We start from the raw sequence: 24,268 nt of genomic DNA on the forward strand, positions 1-24,268 counted from the left end.
GGTATTTATTTGTCTACAAAGCTTTTGTTGGGAAGGTACTATCTTTCAAATATTCAAATATGCTTGTTTGAAATTGATCAGATCAGATTTTTGGTGCTCAATGTTCCTCATAATCATTCTGAGTGGCCTTTTGCTCTAATACTTCCTGGTATAATTATCAACACGCTCTAAATTACCTCTCTACGCTATTTTATTATTCAGACAGGCCTATGTTATGTATACACAAACATACATCATCAGTTTTTAAGTGTTTTAATTACTCCCTCTAAAATAATGTATTTTTTATTCCTTTGATTATTTTTGTTTTTGGGTACATTTCACCACGACTAATGTATAGCCTACAATTTATTTTGCTGTTGTTTTCGTGTGATTCTAATCTCGGCATCACTGAAGATGAGGGCGACCCTCAATGGACTCGAGTATAAAAAATAAAAAAAAGGTTGAATGAAAAATCGAGGAGTGACTGTGATAAAGTCCTCCTCAGTGCTCCTGCGCGGGGTCAAAGTTCAGTGAGTCCGCTTGTAAGATGGCTGCTGAACCGACGAGGGAATGGAGCGATGAACAGCTCAAAAGTGATGATCTCCCCAAGAAAGACATTATAAAGTTCATACAGGATAATGCTGCACACTCGGTATGGTTCGCATATGCTGTCTGCAAACAGTGACTTTGCACGGTGCACGATGCACTTTGTTGCGTTTAGCTGCCTACCCGGCTACACATGCTAGCATCGTAGCTACGTTGTGAGACATGTGGGTTAGATATCCATTTTAGGAATTTCTGCGCATCGCAGTTATTGCCTAATGTGACTACCGTCATAAAGGGTCCTATAAATAATCGTTTTTAAACGTACAAATATATGAAAAAATATCTGTAGATTTGTGTTCCTCTATACTTAAACCACATCTGGCAAAGTTTGTTATTTTGATAGAAAGAAATAGTCTCATCCTTCGCCAGACAGTCATTTGTGATGTGAAATGCTCATGTGTTTGTCTTTATTACAGTTTCTATCAGAACACAAACTACTGGGAAACATAAAAAATGTTGCAAAAACTGCGAAGAAAGAGCAGTTGATTATAGCCTACGATCAACTTTTTGAGAGCAAGGTATGTGACTTAAAGATGCACCTTTTGTAAATCATAACATTGTATTGGTTATCATGATGTTCCTTATCTGACATAATGAAGTAACACATGTGTGTGCCTCTGATAAGAGATTTAAAGGCACTGAACCGATTGAGGAGGTGACACAGAATGTGAAAGCTGTGAAGATAGACGACAAACCCAAAGAGGTTGCTGAGGTCATTGATGAGGTAACGTTAAGTACCGTCTCCATTTCGGTTTGCGAACTTTCTTTGTTTTCATGCTAATACAGATTTAAGCACCGGGATGGCCTTGGAGGGTTGTTTAAACATGTACATTAAATGTGGACATACTGGTATACATTTATTATTATTTGAAACATTCTCATCAGTATACTACATAATTTGGACACAAGTCCCTGAAGGCTTTCTGTAAGCCAGTGTCAGGGTTTTTTCTGAAGCCTTTTCAACACTGCTTAGTTTTTTCTACCTTAACCTGTACCTTCAAGTTTTGAAGTGTTTCCCAAAATGTTATTGTGAGCCATCAACTAGCCTAATCCGAGTAAGCACTTAGCTACTCAGAGTTAGATTGTGGACGGTGGAGGTGTAGTGGTTATAAAATCTGACCTCCAACTGGCTTCCAATGATCAAGGCCTTAACCCAGAGTTGCTCAAGACTGTGCCTGCAATTGGTCCTGCAATTATTGCAGATTGGACAGTTGGTAAAACGGAAGGAGGGCTTACATTAATATGTGTTACTATAATCTTAGCCTCTTTTTAACACTGATGATGACTAGTGTGTGTTGTACATTTGTGGCTTCACCTAATGAAAATGGTTTGTCCTCCTCTATCCTTGTTCTGACAGGGTCCTCCAAAGTTCACCAAGGCTGTCCTTAAAAAAGGAGACAAGACCAACTTCCCCAAGAAAGGAGACACAGTAGGATGCTGGTATACAGGCTCGCTAGAGGATGGAACCGTTTTTGACACCAACATCCCCACAAGTAGGACCCTGTTTTTACTTGACTCATAAGCTGCCTGGGGTTGTTCTGTGCATGGCAACATTCTGCAACGTCAGCTGGTAATCAAGGAGTGTTTCACATGTGTTTATTTTTGGCTCATGCTCAGGAAGAAACTAGCCCACAATAAAGCTTAAACAAATCCTTTTTATATTTTTAAGTCAGTAAATAATATTGAATGTACATATTTATGTATGTGGAATAATAACCAAGCCAATGATGGAATGAGTTCTTAACCAAAATATGACACCCCTCTAGCTGCAAGGAAGAAGAAACAGACGAAGCCCCTGTGCTTTAAAGTGGGACTGGGCAGAGTGATACGAGGGGTGAGACTGCACATTCTCACTTGGTCAGAACCCTACACTGGTCAGAACCCTACACTGGCCAGAACCTTACACTGGCCAGAACCCTACACTGGTCAGAACCCTACACTGGTCAGAACCCTACACTGGCCAGAACCTTACACTGGCAGTACATATAGATCATTGAATAATCAGCAAAGCTTCTCTTAATGTTATAGTGGTCAACTTTTTATATGACATAAAACATGTCAGAGTGAGAACTGTAAAGCATTCAGGCATAGCGAAATGTAATGGGCCCCTGAGCAAGAATGCACCTGAGATTTGGTGCATAACCTGGTTCACAATGCAGTTATTCATTCCTAATTTGTTTTGATGAGAAGTATTCTTGATGGTGTGAGCATCTTTGCATCTCTTTTGACTCACACAGTGGGATGAAGGAGTGCTAACCATGAGCAAGGGGGAGACGGCCAAGCTGGAGATCGAACCAGAGTGGGCTTACGGGCGGAAGGGTGTGCCCGACAATAAGTATCCTTTACTAATAGGGAGGTAGTGGAAACACACACACACACACTTCCTTGTTCTATTCCAGGTGGTTAACTGGCCATGTTCTTTTGCAGTTAAGTCTCATGCCTTTTGATTAGGTTTCCATGTATGAAAATCAAGTCATCAAAGGCGAGTAAGAGGTAAAGCTTCAAATAAGAGCTATTTTGCTCTGTTTGCCAGTCAGCGCTAAGGCTCTTGTTTTAGGAGTTTTAATCACCTGTGTAGAGTTGGCTTAATCAGGTTCGTCATTTAACCACATACTTGCAACACGCCCCTGCAGGGCTTGACAGTAGAATTTCCCCTTGGGGATCAATAAAGTGTGTATATATATATATATATATATATATATATATATATATATCTATATCTACTGTATCTATCTAGTAATGGTTGCCCTTGTCTACCAAATTGTTACAAGTGGCAACCAGATTTGGTTGGCTTTGGCAACCAAAACCTCATGCCTGGTAACCACTTTTAAAAGTTAGCCCTGCACTCCTGCACTGTTAGATGGGTTAGATCTGTTGTATAGACCCTTTCCAGTTCCAGTATCAGAGTTCCAGTATCAGCATCATAGTTGGCCCCACAAGGCTACCGTTTTAACATTCCATATGTTATCTTAATGCAGAGGAAGTAGATTGGGAACTAAATAGAACGTTCAAGCATTGTTTTTGTTTTTATTGTTGAAAGGGTCCATAGGAATTGGAACGTCATTAGTTATGACTGGCTTTTTTTGTACGGGGTTGTACACTTTTTTTTTTTTTTTTTTTTTTTTCTCCCCCCTCACCCAAAATGTAAATAGCTGGATAGAAGTTTTGTGATGGTAGTGAAAAATTAATTACCAGTTATCACCAGGCACACTATAGGGATCGACCGATATATCGGCCGGCCGATATATCGGGCCGATATTTGCGCTTTTTAAGTGTATCGGCATCAGCCGATAAGCGGCTGCGTTCGCCAATAGGTTTTTCCCCGCATTATTTACATACAGGCGTCCACAGGCAGCTCTGTGTTGCTGGAGATGCTGCAATTCACATGCAGAGTGCCCCTCCCCCACTAGCAGAGTGCTGAAGGCATGCTCTTCAAGACAACAGTAAACTTTAAACTTTCAAAGCATCTTTTAACTGTTTGACTTAGCTGAAATATTGCCATACTTTGAAAGTGGAAGCAAGTTTGTGGGTCCAAATGGAAAACGCAAATGATTGATAGATACTTTATTTAATGCTGAATGCCTCATCTATAAAGCTGCTTGCCATTGTATTTAGGGAGCTGCAAATAGCGAAGTTGTAGGCTATCCATATGCATGCGATAGCTGTTACGAACACTGGTCATATGATTAAGTAATGCCAATGTTGTTCGTGGTATTTGTGGGAGTTTTATTCAGCGACCGCTGGCCGAGTTTTGGACGCGTGTGGTGTTTGTGTGTCTCCCTCCCTGAATGCCTCGTCTATAAAACTGCTTTCCATTGTATTTAGGGAGCTGCAAATAGCTAAGTTGTAGGCTATCCGTAGGCTATGTAGGCCTATGCCGTAGCGGTAGCTGTTACGAACACTGGCCAATCATATGATTAAGTAGCCTAATGGCGACGTTGTTCCGTGGTATTTGTGGGAGTTTAATTCAGCGACCACCTGGCTGAGTTTTGGACACGTGTGTGGTGTGTGTGTGTCTCTCCCTACCCCTCTCCCTTTGAGCTGGGCAGAGTTGCCATCGCAGTGATATCAGAGCTTTAATAATGAGACGTGTATGCCTTACTTGTGTTTAGAGCTGTTTGCTAACGTTATCATTATCAATCCAGTTCAATGGTAGTTGAGTTTTCGTCAGCTGCCAAACAGAAGTTTGTGTGTGCGTCTGGTCTGTCTCACTCAAGTGGGACACACGCATCACAGCGATATGAGAGTGCTGCGCTACCTGAAGGAGCGCTTTTAAAACTTTGATAGAGATGTTTTTATACCTTTAAACGTTGATGCCGTTTAGAACAGAAACATCTGACGCCCCGTTATTTTCTTCTGCTGATTTATGTTCTGTGGTTGACAAATCTGGCAGCTCTTTTTAGAAAATAAAATTGAAACCATGCAGTCTTAAATTACAAATCAAGCACTTTATTTCGGCTACTTGTCAGGCTCATTGTTTTCTTAAATTATTTAGATGTGTTGACAGGACATTTTGTGATGACCTGAATTATGTCTTATAATATGTCAGCAAGCAATGCATCATCAAGGCTGTGTTGTAGGATGTTGATGAAAGCCTTCTACCTTTGCACAGTTAACCATATGCAGTGCACCCAGCCGTAAGTTGTTATAAATGTTCTTATAAATGTTCTATAAATGTTCCTTTTTTAAATTGAGACTTAATAACATTTGTTATCATTTGTGTAATTATGTGTCATTTGTATGATGTAAATTGAGGGACCAAAAGCAGTATCGGCTCCAAATATCGGCTCAAGAAAATCGGCAGCCTGTATCGGTCATCGGCTAAGGCTGATGGAAAAATATCGGTATCGGCACTAAAAAATCCATATCGGTCGATCCCTAGCACACTATGCCAGAGCATTATTTTGCTGCATCTGTTCTCCATGTTTTAGTGGTACACCTTAACCCACCTACACCCAGAATTCCACCAAATGCTAAACTCATTTTTGAAGTCGAGTTGGTATCCATCGATTAACCATGGAATACTACAGATTCTCCCAGCATGCACTTTTTTCCGACTTTGTCAAAAGGATCGACGTCTGTCCCAGATGATTACCAATGAGATTGTCCGTGCATATTATGCCTGTTTTCATTATGTTGTGTAACTGAGTTTGATTGCTCGTTGGGAGTAAAGTTGTCTTGACTCTCAATCTATGGTCACATTGCATGTCTACTGCATTGTACAGCTGAATAAAGAGAATGTTTGCTTATTTTGTTGCATTGTTTTAATTGCTCGTTAATGGCCATGTCAGGATTTTTAGGGCCACTATAGAATGTATATTCTTAGAAAACAATGAGCTGTTGGTGGATATGTCCACATGCACAAGTCTTAGCCAGTTACCTGAATTTCTCAATCCATGACCTGTTGTTTACATTGTGCAAGTCTCACTATTTAAGTAACTTTTTGGGGGTTATTAAATCTAATTCAGTGATATTGGGACTAAAAATCAAGTTGTTGAATATTAGTATAATAAAGGGCATGATTGGGGCTCGGGGCAGTCACATTCGTCAAGTTGAATGGACACAACAGCAGATATCTGAAAGATAACGTCTTCAAGGCCACGTTTACACGTAGGAAAAACACAAACTAATGTTTTATGAAAATGATCACATGTGAAACCAGAGTTTAGTAAACAAGGGAAAAACAGCATTTTTCCATTGACTTGTTCCCTCATGTTTGAAATCTGGCCACCCCCCTCTGCTCGATGGGTTCGTGACACACCTATGCCGAACAGCTGGTGAAGGGTGAATGGAATTATTTCTAAAAACGAGGATAAATATCTGTTTACTAGTGCATTCAGTGATCAGACATTGACCCTAGCAAATTTATTTTAAGACTGGTTTATGTTGCCAGGGGTGGCAAAGTTAAACATGGTCATCAGGTATTGCTTGAATGTTAAATATAAGCATTAAAAATATACAATATTTGCTTCTGCCTCACAAAATCAATTAGTTCATATTAAAGCCAATGCTACTGTGCAATAGACCAAGAAGCCATAATGAGTTTATGGTCCCATCCTTGAACTTCATTAACAGTGTTAAAAGAAAGAATCATGTCAATCGTAATTCCAAATTAAACTTTTATTATAATCAGGAGTTTGGTCGTGTCCTCCATGGCAACAGAGTTCTTAGGAGTTGGCGTTGGGTCCCTTCTTCTTTCCGAAGGTGGGCACCACATTGACGAAGCGACGGTTGTACTGGATGCGACGCTTGGCACGGCCGGTCTTCTTTTTCTTCTTCTCCTGCTTGTCCACCTGAGGCAAAGACGACACAACAACCATTACACATACAAATCAGGAATGCCTTTGTACATGTATTTTGCATCAATAGTCTGATTAACCCAATAAAGGGTTTAGAAACAGTCTAAATTCTATGGTAAATGTTCAGAATTCACACAATGTAAGTGATGACGACTAAGATTACAAATTAAAAGACATTCCCAGGGGTATTGGCACTGAGGGAGTGGCTCTGTTACAAAGTCCTATTGCTTCATTCTTCTAGCAAAATATAGGACTTACTCTGTAAACCTCCTTCTCCACTTCCATCTTTTCCCTCCTCCTCACACTGACTAGTACTTATAATGTCTGCACTCCTATCCTCTAGTAATTGTATTGACAGATACAGTAAATGAACGCTAAATGAGTACATGTAAACAGTTCAGACAAACTTGATTGGTTGAAAAGAATGCTTTTGATACCCACCTTGGGTGTCTGTCCGCGCACTTTGCCAGCACGAGCCAGGGATCCGTGGACTTTACCTGATGGGCACAGTCACAAACAAATTGTAAACAAAAAAGTAGTTGCCATTTACCCTTCTATACTCACTAGGCAATCCAATTTTAAAAACACACGAGGACCTTTAATACACACATTGATGGAAGAAAAAAAAACCTACCAAGGATACAGCTATACTAATTCAAGCCTTAACTTCCCAATGTGACAAGCATTACATTGTGAAAATGGCAGGTGGTATATGGCATAGGTTGTGTATGACCAAGAGACCATAAAGGAAGACTGACCTCCCAGAAGCCTTGCAACCACATCCAGGGTGCTGTGTTCAGCTACGCCACAGTCCACCAGGGCAGCGCTATCCTCCAGAGGGGCGCCAGCCAGCAGCAGCACCTGATCCTCCACGGAGATGCCCTCCAGGGTCTGGACATGAGCCTGCAAACCACCCAAAGAGGTCAGTCAGTACTAAATCAAGCTTTACAGGTGCACCTTGTTTATTAGAGTCGGTCATAAGATCTACCACCACAACCTTGTAACATATGGTAATGGACCGCCATCTACAGTTAGACGTAAATTAATTGTACAAAGTACACCAATGATATTTACTGTGTAGTATGTGGTCTTGTAAACAAATTAAAATGGCATGAGTGCGAGTCTTTTTACCTTGAGGTCCTGGACAGTCTCCTGTCCGGTCACCTCGAGGGTGTGTGTGTTCTGCGCACGCAGGAAGAGCTGCATTGTGTCTGCTGAAAAAAGACATTGCGATGGTTAAAATACTTTCGATTGCAATTTGTAGTAGTATTACGGTAAGTTATTGCAGCCAAATAGTTTTGTTAATTAGAATCTACAGCGGTGCGGTGAAAAGTACACTGACATTTCCTGCTCCTCAAATTTTCCCGGCAATCTGGTCGTTTACTTGCCAAACTCCACACTGACTAATGTTACATAACTAAACAGACGAATCGCAACTGATAATATGCGTGATGGTTAAAACTACGCCAAGCTACCAACAAGGTTCACGCCACTGTCGTACCAAATGTTAGCAGGATACTGTTAGCTTATCCAACTGTTAGCTTCTCCGTCAGGACTGATATATAGCTGCTACTCATAACATTTGAGTTCAACACCAACTTGCTTCTACACATCGGACTGTGTGATACAAGTTCGGTAAGTAAACGACTGTAAGATGTCCGTCACTGTTAATAATGACGATTGGGCTTTTCTGGATAGCTTTCCAAGAGCGAGATTAACCATAGAACCTACGGTCTCTACACATCCATGCTACCATGGCTAACGCCAGACATCATGTGGTACACGCGGTACCTATAAGTCACATAAAATGGCGAAATATGGGTATTTTTGAGATTATTTGCCCCCGTGAATGTTTCCTGAGAACACATAAGACAGACATTTGTCCAAAATGTGTATATTCAACACAAAATAAGACCTCTAAAAAGAAAAACTTTACAGGCCTCACCTCGTTTGGTGCTAGTCGCTCCACACTTGACGAGAAAAGGACTTAAAGAGGTTGCTTAGGCGCATGTGCAAGCTAAAGAATCATGGGAAACCTTTCACGCAGACGCAAAGGCACGCCTATTTGATGTTGGACCTTGCCAGAGCGTCCCATGCCATATTCACCGATGATAATTTGGGTAATTGGGTTGTGGCAGTAATATTAATCTAGGCCATGTGGTAATAATGTTCAGCATTAGAGAATATTCTTTGCCTTTTTCGTGTTATCTGTATGTTGGTGTATGTGACATTCACCGAATGCCGTCAATAATGCCTTCAAGATAGTTCATTCATAAATCCTGGACTAAAACCTTGCCTATGGAAATCCTTGGTCGTCATCAATCGATGTTCAACTAATTATTTGAATTAAGACACTGCCTAAATGATTAATCTATGTGATTGTGCCGACTCCATAACATGCTCCTTTCAGAAATACAAGACTCATTAAGGAACAGTTCAATATTACACACTTTATCAAGAGTGTGTATTCATGATGACTACCAATGTATAACATCACCGACAAGACAAGTGAGGATATCAATCACTTTATTATGAAAGTCAAAATAAAAAACAAAACCTCAGATGTTTGCCCAGAAAACACATTCAGGAGATGTTAAAGAAAGACATTTTAGAGGTTTATTACATATTTCAATCTTCATCTTCTTCAAATACAACTAAATTCCCCAAAAATTAGATTCTACTCCAGGCCAAACCAGTCTAAAAATCAAAAGCTGTATTTGCAACTTCACATACGAGGGGAGGGGGAGAAAAAGTAAAATAATTTGCACAAACACACATACATGCCCAACAAACACAGGTCAGATCAAAAGCTGATCAACAGAATGGCTGTGAGGGGAGTCAGTGACTCGAGCGGTTCGATAGGGTAAAAAATTGGATGCTTGCTTTGCCGCCTCCAATCAATCGGTCTGGTCATTCACGCTGAGATCATGTGGGGGGAGGGGGGTAGTACTGGTTATACCCGGCATATTGGTTGTACTGGCCCCATGAGTTCTGGTAGTTGTACTGCTGTAGAGAGAGAGGGAGAAGAGAGGGAGACAGTCAGTCCGAGAAATAACAGAAATATCATGTCAAACATGGTCCAGTTATGGAATAGAGAACTGAGACACTACATTACAAGTCCAAGCCCACTAAACACCAAGTGATCATTTTCCTCGGCAAATGTTGACCATTTAAAAATAAATACATCACGTTTATAACAAACATTTTTTTTTCTTTTTTAAAACTCAAAATAGCATTCTATCAAATTGTACTGGACACCTTGCGCTGAAAAAGCCATATGAACTTTTCCCATAAAGCAGTGTATGTATGCACATGCACACGTCTGTGGGTGCACCTGTGTGCGGATGTATTTCCCAAAGCAACCTACAGCCTTCAAGCTGTTGCAATCTACACTATATTCAAATCATATGACAGAATCATTTAAAACAATAACTGAGGGGTGTAAGTGTGTGTGTGTGTGTGTGTGTGTGTGTGCCTGCATGGGTAGCCTATTACAAGTGACAACGACGTTTTCCCTTTTCCATGGGTGATCGTGACTGAGTTGATTTCACTTTGCGCCCACTCTGAGCAAAGACAGTAGCCTACAATGCAGTTAGGGGGTGTCAGCGTCTCAGTCAGGTGACAATAAATGTGTACAGGTTGCCGGATATTTTGGATGTAGCCTACTAAGATGCGACGTTTGGTGTACTAAGATTCGTTGTAACAACGAACAATAAATAAATGTTGTGGCGCCGTAGGCTATCAAATAAAAATGTAAGACCTGTGAACGAAATTTAAGACCTGTGAACAAAATTCAACGCCTTTTCAAGGCCTTAATTTCTGAATACTAAATTTAAGACTAAGTTTTTAAGACCTCGCGGGAACCCTGATGAACTCGCACTGTTGACCCCCGAAACCAAGGACATGGAGACTCACCTGGTACCAGTTGTAGTTGTACGCTTGGTCGTTGCCTGCTGGCATCATTTGACCAGCTGCAGAGTCGTCTGTTCTCTGCCTCTTGGAGTCAGGGCCTTGAGACCTGAGAGATGAAGGTAAAAACGGGCGATATTTAGCAGACGAGGAACTGAACCCGGTCCCAACAGTTGTCAGGAAGCAACACAACTTAGTGCTTGCTTAGTTGTGTTTTTTATATTATATACTTTTATTATTTTTTCTGCTGTTAGTGCATGTTGTGCGTGATGTCTGTATGCTACTGAGACCTTGAATTTCAAGAAAGTATCTATCTATCCATCATCTATCAACTGCTGTTTCACCATGCCCACAAAACACATATACGATACAATAAAACAAGGCAATAAAAAAAAAAAAAAAATACCACAAGTGGCATACACTTTAACATTAATGGTCAGGTCACAACCTGCCTACTTTCTTTTTTTTAATTAAGATAAATTCTATTCATTTAGAGCCACACACATTAGACCTTAATCTCAAGGTTTTACCAAGCTCAAGGCCTGACCCTGTAGAGGAAAGGACATAGGTGGCAGGGGGGGGGGGGGATTCTTTCTTTAAAGGAAAGAATCCTTGAGTAGACCCCAGTTCAGCGCACAACAGGCCTGCAGGAGGGTTGTTAGTGTTTAGTCTTTGACCAGGGATTTTATTCAGGTTTTTACAGCCACATGGCCTCCCTGAATTAATCAGTGAATACTTCCCAGTAATTATATTTCAGTTTTGTACATTGTATAGACGTACCAGAGGCAAGAGAGAGAATTCAACACAAAGAATATAACCATGCACAGTGCCTTACCCATTCTCTGCTTTCCTCTTTGTGGAGTCATTCTCTTTTAGAAGCTTCTGATGCTCGTCATATGCCGCTACAAGACTGAAAGGGAGAGGGGGGAGATATTGGAAAGGGGTTCCTTACCAACAAATCTATGTTCACAGCTCTAATGTTGACTAAACTGTGACCTGTAACACATTTCTGAATTTTGAAGCAACATTGATGGTCAACATATTACTATTAACGTGCAGTATTTTCTGAAAATCTGTGAGAGGATGTTAATGAGAAAGTCTGCTTAACCACAAAGCTTATGTTTACACACCAACATAACCAACTCAAATCAGAGTTTTAGGGTGAGCTGTGCATCCTTTACACACACACACACACACACACACACACACACACACACACACAGGTTGAGGGTGAACACTTACATGTTAATATCACTGCCAAAGTCCTCCAGGAACTCCACCTTGCGCTGGGAGAAGGTGATGCGCGACTCCAGAGGCATGGAGCTGCTCAGGGCGCGGTCAAAGCAGGCCACGATGTCCGCCTCATTCTGCTGCACGTCCCCGCTGTACTCCAGCTCCAGCAGATTCAGATACAGCTTTGGACACGTCTACCAAACACACACAGGTGGGCTTCATCAAGACCAGTGTATCCGTAGGTGTGGTCTATCATATTCCTCTTACCCACTCTCAGTCTCAGACATCAACGTCCTTCAAATGACTACAGCTTTGCATGTAATTTAATCGATGTCCTAACATAATGTTTTCACCTAATCCTGGTTCCTAGTCTCATTACTAAGGGGAGTGTTTAGAGTGCCTGCAGGTCAAAGGTTATAGATCATCTCCACTTAGTCTTTCTTCATGGTATTGCGCAGTCTCTCTCATTTCTCTACCTAGTCTCCATGGTATTTCTCCATAATCACACCTGGTCTCTCCAGTCTCACGCCACCTTTCTCCATGGTCTCACCTCATTTCTCTACCCTTTCTCCATGGTCTCACCTCATTTCTCTACCCTTTCTCTATGGGATCACAGTCTCACCTCATCGTTAGGTACCAGGTATTTCTTCACAACTCTAACCGGCCTCTCTAAGGCACGTTTCACACCGGGTGCGTGTCAGCTGCGTGGCATGTCCGTTTTTATCCCATGTTAACAGGTTAGCCCTTGCACACCGCCTGCGTGACAAGCGCGGCTCAGGCGCGGCTCAAAGTGCCTCATCAGACACGCTTCTGGTAAGCAAAGACATAGAAAACGCCATGCAGTCGCCATGCAACTGACACGCGACGTTCTCGCCACGTTCCCCATGTGAAACAGGCCTTAATCTCTCCTCTCTGTGGCCTCCCCTCTAGCGTTCCACGCTGCGCTCACCTGGTCCTTCTCGATGGCCTCCAGGAGCACCTTCTTGGCTTTTCCCAGACTCCTTTGCACCTTCATCAGTTGGCGCGCCAACTTCACCGCGTAGAACGACGTCTCGCCCGTGTTCTTCCCGTTTTGCATGGCGTCGCGGAGCAGCGCTTCCGCCTCGTCCAGGTTGCCGTGGCGACGCTCCAGGCTGACGCGGCGCAGCTTCACCATTGCGAGACCCGGCATCGCCTCCTCCAGGGCCTTCAGGATTCGACGAGCCTCCTCTATATTCCCTGCAAGGGAAGGAAAAAAATAATCATTTAGACTTTTCCTCCCCTGTGAATGTGAGTATGTGTGTACACATATATAGGATTAGAATTAGGGACCCTATTTCTCTAAAAAAAAATGTTAAGCCATAAGGCTGTATTCAACATGATATTTCTTTGAACCATATCAGTGGCGTCTTCTAAACACTCAACGAATCACAGATTGAATTCCTGCATATTTATAACAAACAAAACCTACCTTGTTGCTCCTCAAATGCTGCCCACAGGAGATGGATGGTAGGCTTCTTGGGGAGGTGGATGGTGCACGCCTTCTTGTACACGTGCCGCACTCCCTCCATGCTGTAGCCCTCTAAATACTTTGCGTACTTCAAGAGTTCAAGAGGAGACAACAGAGAGGAGATAGAGGCAGAGAGAGATGGAGAAAAGTTGGAGGAAAGGAGGAAGAAGAGGAGAGAAGGAAAGAGAGAGGGAAGAGGAGAATGGAAAAAGACAAGGAGAAGAAAAAGAACAGCAAACACACTTGAGTTTTTCTTTTGAGTTCCTGCACTTGTGAATTTCCATTGACAAGATCGTGTTTAGAATTTCTTTTTAAACCCATCAGCACCTTCATGGAACCAATAAGATAAGTTTCTGTAAGGTAGTGGGAGACGGAGATGCAACGTAGTTGGCAAATGCTGGAGTCAAATCTTGTGTGGCAAGCTGGCCAGCCCCTAATACAACAGATACAGTCAAATATCAACGTTACACGCAAAGAGTGAAGGATGTCTTGTTTTTTTTTGCTAAGTTTTCTTTTTTCTTTTTTTTGTTTTGTAGTGAGGAAGTGAAATCGAAATCGATTGGGAAAGGGTGAGGGGGTGCTCGCAAGGAGAGAAGTGATATTTACCTTGATCCAGAACTCCTCGTAGAGGGCACAGGCGATCAGGCAGCGCTCAAACAGAACCACCACCCTCTCCGGAGTCCCATTCTCCAGCTCAAAGTCCAGGTACTCCCGCCAGTTTGCAAGCTGGGTCTTCTCCAAAGCCTTCACGTGAAAGTATGGCCGCTTAATCTAGAAAGAAAGGGAAAGGAAGGTCAGTCACAGTCCTAAACTACATCGAAATGTCAGACAAAAAATAAATATTCTCTGGCACGTGTAACCCACATGGATAGCCAACTTGCCCACTGTGATGTACCAATAATTCTCTGGTGACCCCTAGAGGCACACACGCTTACCCCTTCTTCGAAGGTCCATCGCTTGCTGACTTCGTGCTCGTTGTGGTTGAAAATCTCCTGCCGCGTCTCGATCACCTTGTGCCGCATGTTCTCGATCTCGGTCACACGCTAGGGAGGCAGAGACCAAAACAGAGCACCAGGTGAGCACGTCACACGCCAGCATCATCGCAGGAACGTGTGTTAATCACGTGTCCAATCTGAAGTGCGGTGAAATCTGAAGAGTCCAGCTACCCAAAGAGTTACCATCGGTTAGCACCATGTACTGGCAAGCAACATGTTGCCATCTTGAGGGAACGAGGGGAGGGGTGTGCGGTAAGTGCACACCATCTGCTGTAGGCCCAAGCTCTGGTGCTGAAGGGGGGACAGAGACGGTGTCAGTTTTTACAGCGCCCCGCAAACCCTTATGAAAAAGGGCAGAGGAGGAGGGGGGAAGTCACTGACTGGAAGTGAATCTGAAGGTAGCAAAAGATACTAAAGTCTTCATGCCTGCTGAGATTAAGATTGTTTTCTGATGAGTGTGGGGGCGTTTCAGACACCTCTGAAGCACTGTCCCCCACACAGATCTGCAGGCCACCGGCTTACCTTGGCGGGGTCGGGAAGGTCCTCTGTTCCGGGGGGGAGCTCCTCGCTGGGCGTCTCACTGGGTGTCTCTCCATCTCCGTCTTCGTCTTCGTTGGACGCGTTTGACGCTTTGGCGGCGGCAGCCAGCTCCACCCTCAGCTGCACAAACTCTTCCTCAGACAGGAAGTGCTTGGGGTTGTTGTTCTGCACATGCTCTTTAAACCTTACAAGTTCAAGCAGAAACACAGAAAGATTAATTAATTTCACCATTAGCTGTGCTTCTGTCCACATGCAACTAGTACCATTAAGGAACTCAGCAAAACTTCCATTTCTTAAAGTATGCAATCCTGTTTCCAAACAAGATAAAAAAAAAAGTTATGAATTGCCCCCTGATAAACACAAACCCTAAAAAATGGCAGGTACCAAGCCACAGGTGACAGACACTTTCAGATAATCTCCCATACATGGAATAAACGTAGTCCTCAACAAGAACCTTTTTCTCAGTGGGGATTGTCTGTAGTCCCTTTCCCACCGGAGGGATTTTTGCAGTTCCTAGAACATAACGTTCCTAGAACCTTTTTTTTCTTGTGTTCCAACCGGACCAATTTGGGAATTATTATATTGCAGTTCCTGTAACTCTTTCAGCTCCTTTTTCAGGGCAGGGTCTTTTCCCTTTTCCGCATAGGAACCCTTAGTGACCTAGGTCTACGTTGATTGGTCCAAATTATAAGTCACACCCACTTTCAACCCAAACTGAATGGACAATTTGAAATTGAACGGGCAACCAGTTCCTATGAGCACTTGGCCAGTGCAAATACAAATGGCAAAGCCGGTTTTCGGGGAGAGTAGCTAGTAGAACTGTTTAGAAATGGACTGTTCCTATAATTACGTTCCTGTAACTACTTGGTGGGAAAGTGGCTATTGACGTTTAATCCATGTACGGGAAACCTACCCTGTAAGCCCGAACTGGAGCTCCCCCTAAAGCACACATGGGCAACATACGGCCCTCGGGCCACATGCGGCCCGTGGGCTTTCTCTGACCGGCCCACGTAAGGTCCGGGAAAAAACAGTAGTCAAGAGCCTAGCATAGAGATAATGCACGCAAATCAATATCGTTGCTTTTATTTTAAAAGAGACTGCTATTTGTATGCTCATACATTTGTGCGTGGATGCATACGAGGTAAACACCCTCACTGATGTGCTGGTGAATAGAATTTATGCTTCTGCATCGACACAATGCAGTTGCCTTTGGTCGGCGTAAACCTTTAAAAGTTTTCCGTCTCCTGTGTCTGCGTCGCTCACCAACGGTTGTTAGAATGTCAAACTCCTACTGCTGCTCGATATGAAGTGTTAATGGCCTAGCCTAATTATATAGATATTGTACTACTTTTTTATATCAGTCTTTGAAAGCTGAAAAAAAAAACATGTCAATGTCAAAAATTTTTTGAGAATGAGGATTAAATACTGGGCATATATTAAATATTGCCGTTTTTCCTTCGTCTCCCTCACATTTTTATCTGTTCTTACGAGTAGTCAAAACCATATGATTTACTTAATGTTATACAAGAACAGAATAGAATTGAACAGAATTGAGTTCAGCCTTGAGTTCGGTATTTTGGGTCCATTGCAGTGCCTACCTCTGAAAGTGCTGGGAGTAGAGCTGGGTGGGGATGCCCAGGATGCGGTCGTACACGGCCGTGACGTTGGCCAGCTTCTCCTGCTCCGTCTCCCAGTTGACGTAGGCCTCCCACAGGCGGTCGGAGCGGAAGTCTGTCCCCGCGGCAAGCACAGCATGCTCATAGGTACTGCAGAGAAACAACAACATGTCAACAATCACTACCTCCCCATGGTTAACCAGATGTCTGCAGTAAGGACACCACACTAATGAGTTCATTTGCAATTATCACCAGCACACAAGCAGCATGAAATAAACAATAAACCAAATGGGTTTTGAATCAGAACATGGTCACATTCTTTCTAGTGAGCACTTTATAAGGGGAATTGATTCATTGCTTCAGGGAGGTTGAGACATTGATCTGGGTAAAACTGATGTTGTTCTCCTCCTGTTCTCTGAACTGTCTCTTTGGGCAGGTACAGTACTTACGCTCTGATTCGACTCTCTGCTTCGCCATCAGTATTGTCCTGGTTCTCCTTCAGGAAGGATATGTAATGGAGCCAAAGGTCTACGCTCAGAGGGATGGCCTGCAGACCCCGTCTGTACACCTGCAGAAACAGGACAAATGCTTACATTACAGAATGTACAATTCTTGTCAGCAAGCAAACAAACAAACAAGTTTTAACTTGGTGAATGGTGCTCTAGGGTTTTTTTTTCCATTTGGATCAACAATCCTCAGGCTTTTCTTAAAGGATGATAAATGATAAATCTACCAGTGCCACAGAAAGTGAAAGGGGACAAAGCCGGTACTGTTCTCAAGATCCTGTGGCGACAACTCTGACCACTCAAGCACACCATAGCTTGGTGGATGGATTTATCATGGTCTGTCGTCCCATTTCAGAGTCATGTGAATAAAACAGAGAGGTCTATTTCAAAGTAAAGCACTATAGTAGCCAAAAACTCTTTACAGTATATTTCACTCAATATTTTTTTGCAAAAGCTGACTTAACTATGCAGATGACTCGTTGGGGTATTGTCACGCACATACAAAACCAAACGTCAACAAACTTACCTCGTCTGCTACCTGGACCTCGCCATTCTTCTTCTCTATGTCTGCATATTTCTTCCAGTAACCATAGCAGTATGGGTAGTGTAGGAAGAAGTCATCAAAGGCTTTCCTCGCTGCTGGCAGGTGGTTCTGTGAATCAAACAGGTCAAACAGGTTTAGAAGTTGGTCATTTAGTAAAATTAGTTAGGGAAATTAGAAAGTAAAAAGTGGAAAACCAAATGCCAGACCCAGCCTTGATCTGAAGCCGGTGTGTGCTAGGCATTCTGGCACAAAATGGCTGCCGTGAATCACCAAGGTGGGTGCTACACATTGGTGGTGGCTGATGTGAGCCCTCCCCTTCACTGTAAAGCAATTTAAGTGCCTAGATAAAGCGCTATATAGACCCTTTCAAGAGAGTTCCATTATCAGCATCATAGTTGGCCCCACAAGACTTCCTTTTTAACATTCCATATGTTATCTTAATGCAGAGGAAGTAGATTGGGGCCCAAATAGAACGTTCAAGCATTGTTTTTGTTTTTATTATTGTCTATACATGTAATGTGGTGTTGATGTTGCACCTGCTGTTGAAGTGGAGTCTGCTGCTGCTCTGGACTCACCTCTTGCTCAACATACTGCAACAGGTAAACCCAGCCGTTGAAGTCGTCAGGGTTCTCCTCCACCACTTTGCTGAGTCTATCGTACTCTGAGGGGAGGACCGGCTCTTCTGGAGCGGCATCTGTTAGGACCATCGCTGAGTCTTCCTCCTCCTCACCTCCTTCCTTCCCAGCATCCTCCAGCTCCATGTTTGACGGACTGCCTGCATCTGACGTTGGCGCGGGCTCCGCTGGCTTCTCCATGTTCTGGTCACCTGAGGCGGCGGTCTCTGACTGCGCGGTTTCATTGCCCTGGTGGTCAGATTTCTGCTCATCTTGATCTGATCCATCACTCCCTGGTGCAGAACCTGTTCCTTCCTGTGCCAACCCATCCACGGGGAACAAATGCGTGTTCTCCAGCTGGTACTGATCCATTTGTGGTGCAGTGTTGTTGGACATGGTCCAGTCGGCAGCCTGGAGGTCTGGAAGAAAGGCGTCTCCAGAGCCCTGCATGGGTGGAGAGTCTCCGTTCTCAGGAGCGTTTGTGTCCAACATTCCCGTCATGGGCTCTGATAGATGTAGATCTGAAGAACGAACACACCAATGAAAACAGAGCGTCACCAGGTGACAGATACTACCATTACTGCAATGTTCCCATCATTGAACTTATCCAATTATAAATACAAACCTAGTGCAATGGAAAGAACACACAACTTGATACTACTACCAAACATTACGAATGTAAGGCCTTTTACATACAGTAAAGTCGACATGTTTGAAGTTGATACCATGTTAACCGAAACAGCGTGATAGATCGTCTTTCAGTCACACTCCAAATGATGTTAGGTACACAACAAGGGTTAATCGTAAACTAGGCAAATAAATAACTTCAGCGTTTGACCCGGAGTTAACTTCGCCGGTCAAAGCTAGCTCCTACGTTTGGGGAAACATGTAAACAGAGCTTACCAAACACTTGGCATGAGACTGGATAAAGGCCTAGCTGTTTAACGCGAAGACTGCTGAAACATGGTGGCTTGTTGCCTGACATGCAGTTTCGGTACTTCGAAGGCTAACAAGAATGTCGTTTGAGATCTAACTGCTAACATTCGCAGCTAACGTTACTCCAACCACGAGTGAGGGCCAAGCGCCTTAGCGAACTGCGCTACACCGTAACACACAAGAAATTACGCTATGACATGAAACTACACCGAAACTACAAAAAATAACATACACGTAACTTACATCTGAGGGAAATATTTATATTGTTCTTGGAAAAATACACTTACGATGATATTATCTACATGTATAACAAAGACAGTAAGACAGCGAACTACTAGCAAGCTAAACAGTTAGCCACAGTCTCGGGCCTCCTAATGCTAACTATATAGCTAGCATACACACCACACTTCCGTCTACTCCAACGTTGTTCTGTCGTATCTAGTGTAGTCTACCTTGCGTGTTTGAACACGTCCTTCCAACAGACAAATATTTTTTTTGTGTGTCTCACTTACCAGTATCTTCCATGAAATATGGATTCGATAAGTGCAAATGTCAACTACTTTGTAGTTATCTAACCAACAACATGTGTTCGAGTGTCTGGTCTTTCATTCTCCAGTAACTTCGCTGAGAAGGACAAGATAGGTGTGCGCATGCGCACTACTACAACAATCTGGGTAGGCGGGTCATTCAACATAGAATGCCACGCAGGAAATAGGTAGTTAAAATGTTGTACAATGTATCCTATCTATGAACACACAAGAGCCGTTCTGTTTGTCATACAGGCTGCGGCAGCTACATTACAGTCTAGCCTACAATAAGTTTGTACAGCCAATGCGTCTGTCTGGCTACACACACGTAAGTAGGTTAGCCTATATAATTTGGTTTTACCTAGAGCATGGATCCTAGATTTGCTGAATGTTACAACTGCATAGCCAGTGTGGAAAACACTATTTCATAAACTATACATAATCTCACCACGTATGTAATGCAACTTGCATTATTATAGTAGGCCCAATTGAATAATACAATATAGACTTGATTGGCATATTGTGACAGATTTATTAGAAATTGCTGAACGCAAAATTCATTGAAGCAAACAGACTATAATTTGACTCCATGTTCATAATATTCCATGTTCATCACTCTGTTGACATGTAAAGATATGTAGCCAAGGCTCTATCATGTGGTCATAGCCTACAGCTACATTATGCATGTGTAAAACTAGCTTCATAAATAGAGGGCTGCGCTGTAAACCTGTCCATATGACTGTCAAGGTCAGGTGGTCACACCGGTGCCCGGTGGAATGTAGTAAAAACATTCATATTCATTTGATGAGCGAGCAACCTATGTGATTACCTCTAAGCATTATTTGAAATTTGGACGTCACAAAGAACCGCCTCCTTACGTGATTTTACGTCAGTGGCCGGCTGGTCTCCGTTGCACAGACGATTGCAAATATTGTTTCTTTAGTATACAAGAGGCAGAATACTGATCGGTTTTAAACGACTTTTCCCTGTCTTAACCATTATATTTAAGTGAAAGGAATTTGTAAGTGTTTTGCAACTGAAAGGGGCGGACAGGCAACATTTAGAGTCTGAGCCTAAATGGCGTCCATTTCAACTCCAGTGAGATCGACTTGCAGTTGAGCCTGTTAGCGAGCGCATGCCAAATGGCGTAGTGCATGAGCAGAGAGGAAGTGGCGGGTGAAGCAGGTCCGCACCTTTTCCGGTAACACCACACGGCTGCGACTGAACGACTTGGGAGGAAGAGAGGCAAGAGCGGGGAGAATCGACCTGGGAGAGGGGGGTTGCCGCAGTTGCAGGTAATAGACCTCCTTCCTATTCGAGGTGTTTGATCGCGCATGAAATTATTTGTAGTGTGACCCTATTGGGTTTCCGGTTGAAAACGACGCGTTTCAGGCAGAAGAGCAAACGATTAAAGTTGTACTCTGTCTGACACCCCTCCCTTTTCTGAACCTCTCTTGTGTTACAGGGATTGAAGAGAGGGAGGACGGAAACTCGGATGAATCAATGACCTTTTAAGTTTCTTATTCGACCGCTCCGGTACCGATACGAGGGTACACGACAGAATAAAGGGTTTGGGACCATGGACTCTTGAGAAGAATACCGCTTCTGTAGTTCGCCTTGTGAATAAGGGCGAGGGGGACAGCCGGCAGACAAGAAGGAAGTCGGAACTACCAAGGGCTCTGAAAGGGCCTATCCACAGAGCGCAGCTCTTTCATTTTTTCTTATTCTCTCTTCATTCACCCCAATTTTTCGGCACATTTCTTTGACCGGGGAGTGGTTGTTGCCTAAATGACTATCGCGACTGGTGAATGAATTCGATTCGTCATTGCCTCTAACACATCTTATCGAAAGGCTTTGAAAGCGCCCGGTCTACCCACACCCACTGTACACATTTTGCATTTATTCTGGAGCACTTAATTTCGTTGAACGGGACATTTTCTCGCCATTGGTCATACTGTTTCGGAATACGTTTTCTCCAAATATTGGCGAGACCGTAGGTTATTGTTTCATCGAGTTGTTTGGACTTTTTTGACAGAAAGCCAGGCTACAGGATAGCGCTGCTACTGTGTGTCAAGAGCAACACCACTGACTGATATCTGACGAGGATACGCTGTCACGTGGAACGGGCCAGCTTAAGTTTGCATGTAACATTTAACCATAGTATAACAACTATTAAAGTAGCCTGTTTTCAGACACATTACTCTATAGGGGGGGAACTCAGTATTTTTTACCTTAGGAATAGGATATTTATGCACAGCCAACAAGATGGGGAAAATGCTCTCAAAAATCTTTGGCAACAAGGAGATGAGAATATTGATGCTTGGACTTGATGCCGCTGGCAAGACCACCATTCTGTACAAACTGAAACTGGGACAGTCTGTCACCACCATTCCCACGGTTGGCTTTAACGTGGAGACCGTCACCTACAAGAACGTCAAGTTCAATGTGTGGGATGTGGGTGGCCAGGACAAGATCCGGCCGCTGTGGCGGCACTACTACACCGGCACACAGGGGCTCATCTTCGTGGTGGACTGTGCGGACAGGGACCGGATAGACGAGGCGCGCCAGGAGCTGCACCGCATCATCAACGACCGGGAGATGCGCGACGCCATCATCCTGATCTTCGCCAACAAGCAAGACCTGCCTGACGCCATGAAGCCGCATGAGATCCAGGAGAAGCTGGGCCTCACCCGCATCCGAGATAGGAATTGGTACGTTCAGCCCTCCTGCGCCACGACTGGGGACGGACTCTACGAAGGCCTCACCTGGCTCACGTCAAACTACAAATCTTAATGTCACCAAACTGTCTTGAATGCAAGAAAAAAAAAAAACAAGGGGAGAAAAGGAGAGCATATAAATATCACAACCACAGGCAATTAACAAATAACGTGGCTTCTCCAATCAGTGTATATCAAAGAGAAGTTTAATGGTATCCCCCCACCTCTTTTTTGTTTGTTTGTTTTGTTCTCATTGTTTTTGGATTCTGACAAGTCCCTAACGGAATTTACTTTAATCAATGACTGTTTTTGGCTGGCTTTTAGTTTGCTTTTTGGCACTGTAGTCTTTCTATCAGAAATCTGTTATTACTCACTGAATCTAAATATTCCATAAAGTATTATTTTCAGAAGCAATGATTCATATTATTGTTTTTCCTATGTTTGTTTTCTTTCCTTCGGGTTCCATGGGTCTGTCACTTCTAGGTTTCACTTTGGTTTAGGCCTTATTCTATTGGCTATTCTCACATGGACTGAGGGAGGCTTGGGAATGGCCAGTCTTATTTTTAGGTTTCTATTAATTTAGTCACTCATAATTATCTTGGAAAATCAACAGGCCACCCATTCACGCTCCCCATCCTCTCCTGATAAATATCTCTTGTCTTACAAGAAGGGGTCAACACAAAGCAAACACGACTTGGCAGACACACATGTAACCATTGTTTGATGTACTGAACTGAATACACATGACATGTATGGAAAAAAAAAAGAATAACCAGGACAGAACTCTCCATCCATATTGAGCGGTTTTCTTGTGAAGGATTGCTATATATTTTTTCACAATCCAAATGTATGGGTAGCAGTTACTGGTGTTTGATTTTTTGCTGCATTCTTTCAGGAGCTTCCATTACAACTGAGTATTTGTAGCTTTGGGGCCCAGTGCGTGGACGCCCTATCCACAGATGTTCCTCCATATAAGAGAAGTGACACTTAACAATGGTTTTGATCACAAGAGGAAGAGAGCTATTCAAATGAGAGGGCTGTAGTTGGCTTGGGCCAGTAGCAGGTGCCCATTGACTTATGGCGAACACTGAAGCACTTTCTGGTGGACGTTGCAACGTCCGAAAGTGCAGAATAAGTCCAAAGCCATGCCACCTGTCTCTCTCATGGTGCTCCTGACCCCTGACTAGTCCTTTTTTGACTACCTTAACATCAGCTGTGTAGCTTGTGTCTTGCCATCTGACAAGCCTATTTTTTTTCTCTCTAAATAAATCATAGGCAAATGCTTTTGTTTATTTTTTTTTTTCTTATTTTGTCCAATTTGCAATGCTGAAGAAGAAATAAAAAAAAAAAAGTATATCAGGACAAAAAATGCTATTGTAACTTCTTGGTGATTATCTTATTTAACAAAACCTGTTTTAGTGCAGTATTGTGTGCAGCACAGAAAGAGCCAGAGAAGTTTGATGTTGGTGGAAAAAAAAAAAGGCCCACGGCTGTAAAGAGGGTTCCCTTGAACTTCTGCGTTGACGTGTGACTCAATACCTGTGAATAAGAGATGAGATCTCTGGTTTCGGAGGAGAGATTGATACCTTCTTGTCTGTGTGTCTTGATGCTTTCATTTCCCTCGTAGACAACGATTAAATGCTCTGCAGATTTTGGGTCTTGCCTGTGAGATTATCGCACTTGTCCGTTGAAAAGGCTTCTTAGTCAGTTGACCGAATATCTAAAAAGTAGTTGATTGTGGTGCAAGTTTTGGCCCTG

At 43.1% G+C, this 24,268-nt stretch overlaps 4 protein-coding genes across 6 annotated transcripts; 2 read left to right on the plus strand and 2 right to left on the minus strand.

The window, feature by feature from the left end:
* Positions 1-475: 475 nt before the first annotated feature.
* fkbp3 (FKBP prolyl isomerase 3) lies at positions 476-5,834 on the plus strand. The gene is made up of 7 exons (XM_042094181.1): positions 476-631; positions 1,002-1,103; positions 1,211-1,309; positions 1,943-2,078; positions 2,352-2,419; positions 2,823-2,920; positions 5,545-5,834. Exons 1-7 carry the CDS (start codon positions 527-529, stop codon positions 5,597-5,599), a joined length of 663 nt encoding a protein of 220 aa, XP_041950115.1. The 5' UTR covers positions 476-526; the 3' UTR covers positions 5,600-5,834.
* An 856-nt stretch (positions 5,835-6,690) lies between these two features.
* faua (FAU ubiquitin like and ribosomal protein S30 fusion a) lies at positions 6,691-8,998 on the minus strand. Of its 2 annotated transcripts, none has more exons than XM_042094183.1 (5): positions 8,830-8,998; positions 8,016-8,098; positions 7,643-7,787; positions 7,326-7,381; positions 6,691-6,878 (listed from the first exon to the last, which is right to left on the minus strand). In XM_042094183.1, the coding sequence occupies exons 2-5, from the start codon at positions 8,088-8,090 to the stop codon at positions 6,753-6,755; spliced, it is 402 nt and encodes a 133-aa protein (XP_041950117.1). In that variant the 5' UTR covers positions 8,091-8,098; positions 8,830-8,998; the 3' UTR covers positions 6,691-6,752. The 2 variants fall into 2 exon arrangements, with proteins under 2 accessions (XP_041950117.1, XP_041950118.1); XM_042094184.1 differs by having other exon boundaries at positions 8,016-8,095; positions 8,830-8,906.
* A 395-nt stretch (positions 8,999-9,393) lies between these two features.
* On the minus strand, positions 9,394-19,921 carry prpf39 (PRP39 pre-mRNA processing factor 39 homolog (yeast)). Of its 2 annotated transcripts, none has more exons than XM_042094179.1 (14): positions 19,779-19,921; positions 18,292-18,851; positions 17,699-17,824; positions 17,116-17,234; positions 16,649-16,816; positions 15,033-15,234; positions 14,451-14,558; positions 14,122-14,286; positions 13,477-13,603; positions 12,976-13,244; positions 12,036-12,220; positions 11,629-11,703; positions 10,800-10,902; positions 9,394-9,887 (listed from the first exon to the last, which is right to left on the minus strand). In XM_042094179.1, exons 1-14 carry the CDS (start codon positions 19,789-19,791, stop codon positions 9,810-9,812), a joined length of 2,298 nt encoding a protein of 765 aa, XP_041950113.1. In that variant the 5' UTR covers positions 19,792-19,921; the 3' UTR covers positions 9,394-9,809. The 2 variants fall into 2 exon arrangements, with proteins under 2 accessions (XP_041950113.1, XP_041950112.1); XM_042094178.1 differs by having other exon boundaries at positions 9,394-9,890.
* Positions 19,922-20,679: 758 nt separating this feature from the next.
* On the plus strand, positions 20,680-23,792 carry arf6a (ADP-ribosylation factor 6a). Its single transcript, XM_042094182.1, has 2 exons — positions 20,680-21,088; positions 21,259-23,792. Exon 2 carries the CDS (start codon positions 22,059-22,061, stop codon positions 22,584-22,586), a length of 528 nt encoding a protein of 175 aa, XP_041950116.1. The 5' UTR covers positions 20,680-21,088; positions 21,259-22,058; the 3' UTR covers positions 22,587-23,792.
* Positions 23,793-24,268: the final 476 nt, after the last annotated feature.

The sequence above is a fragment of the Alosa sapidissima genome, chromosome 6, assembly GCF_018492685.1.
Source record: "Alosa sapidissima isolate fAloSap1 chromosome 6, fAloSap1.pri, whole genome shotgun sequence".
Classification (NCBI taxonomy): domain Eukaryota; kingdom Metazoa; phylum Chordata; class Actinopteri; order Clupeiformes; family Clupeidae; genus Alosa; species Alosa sapidissima.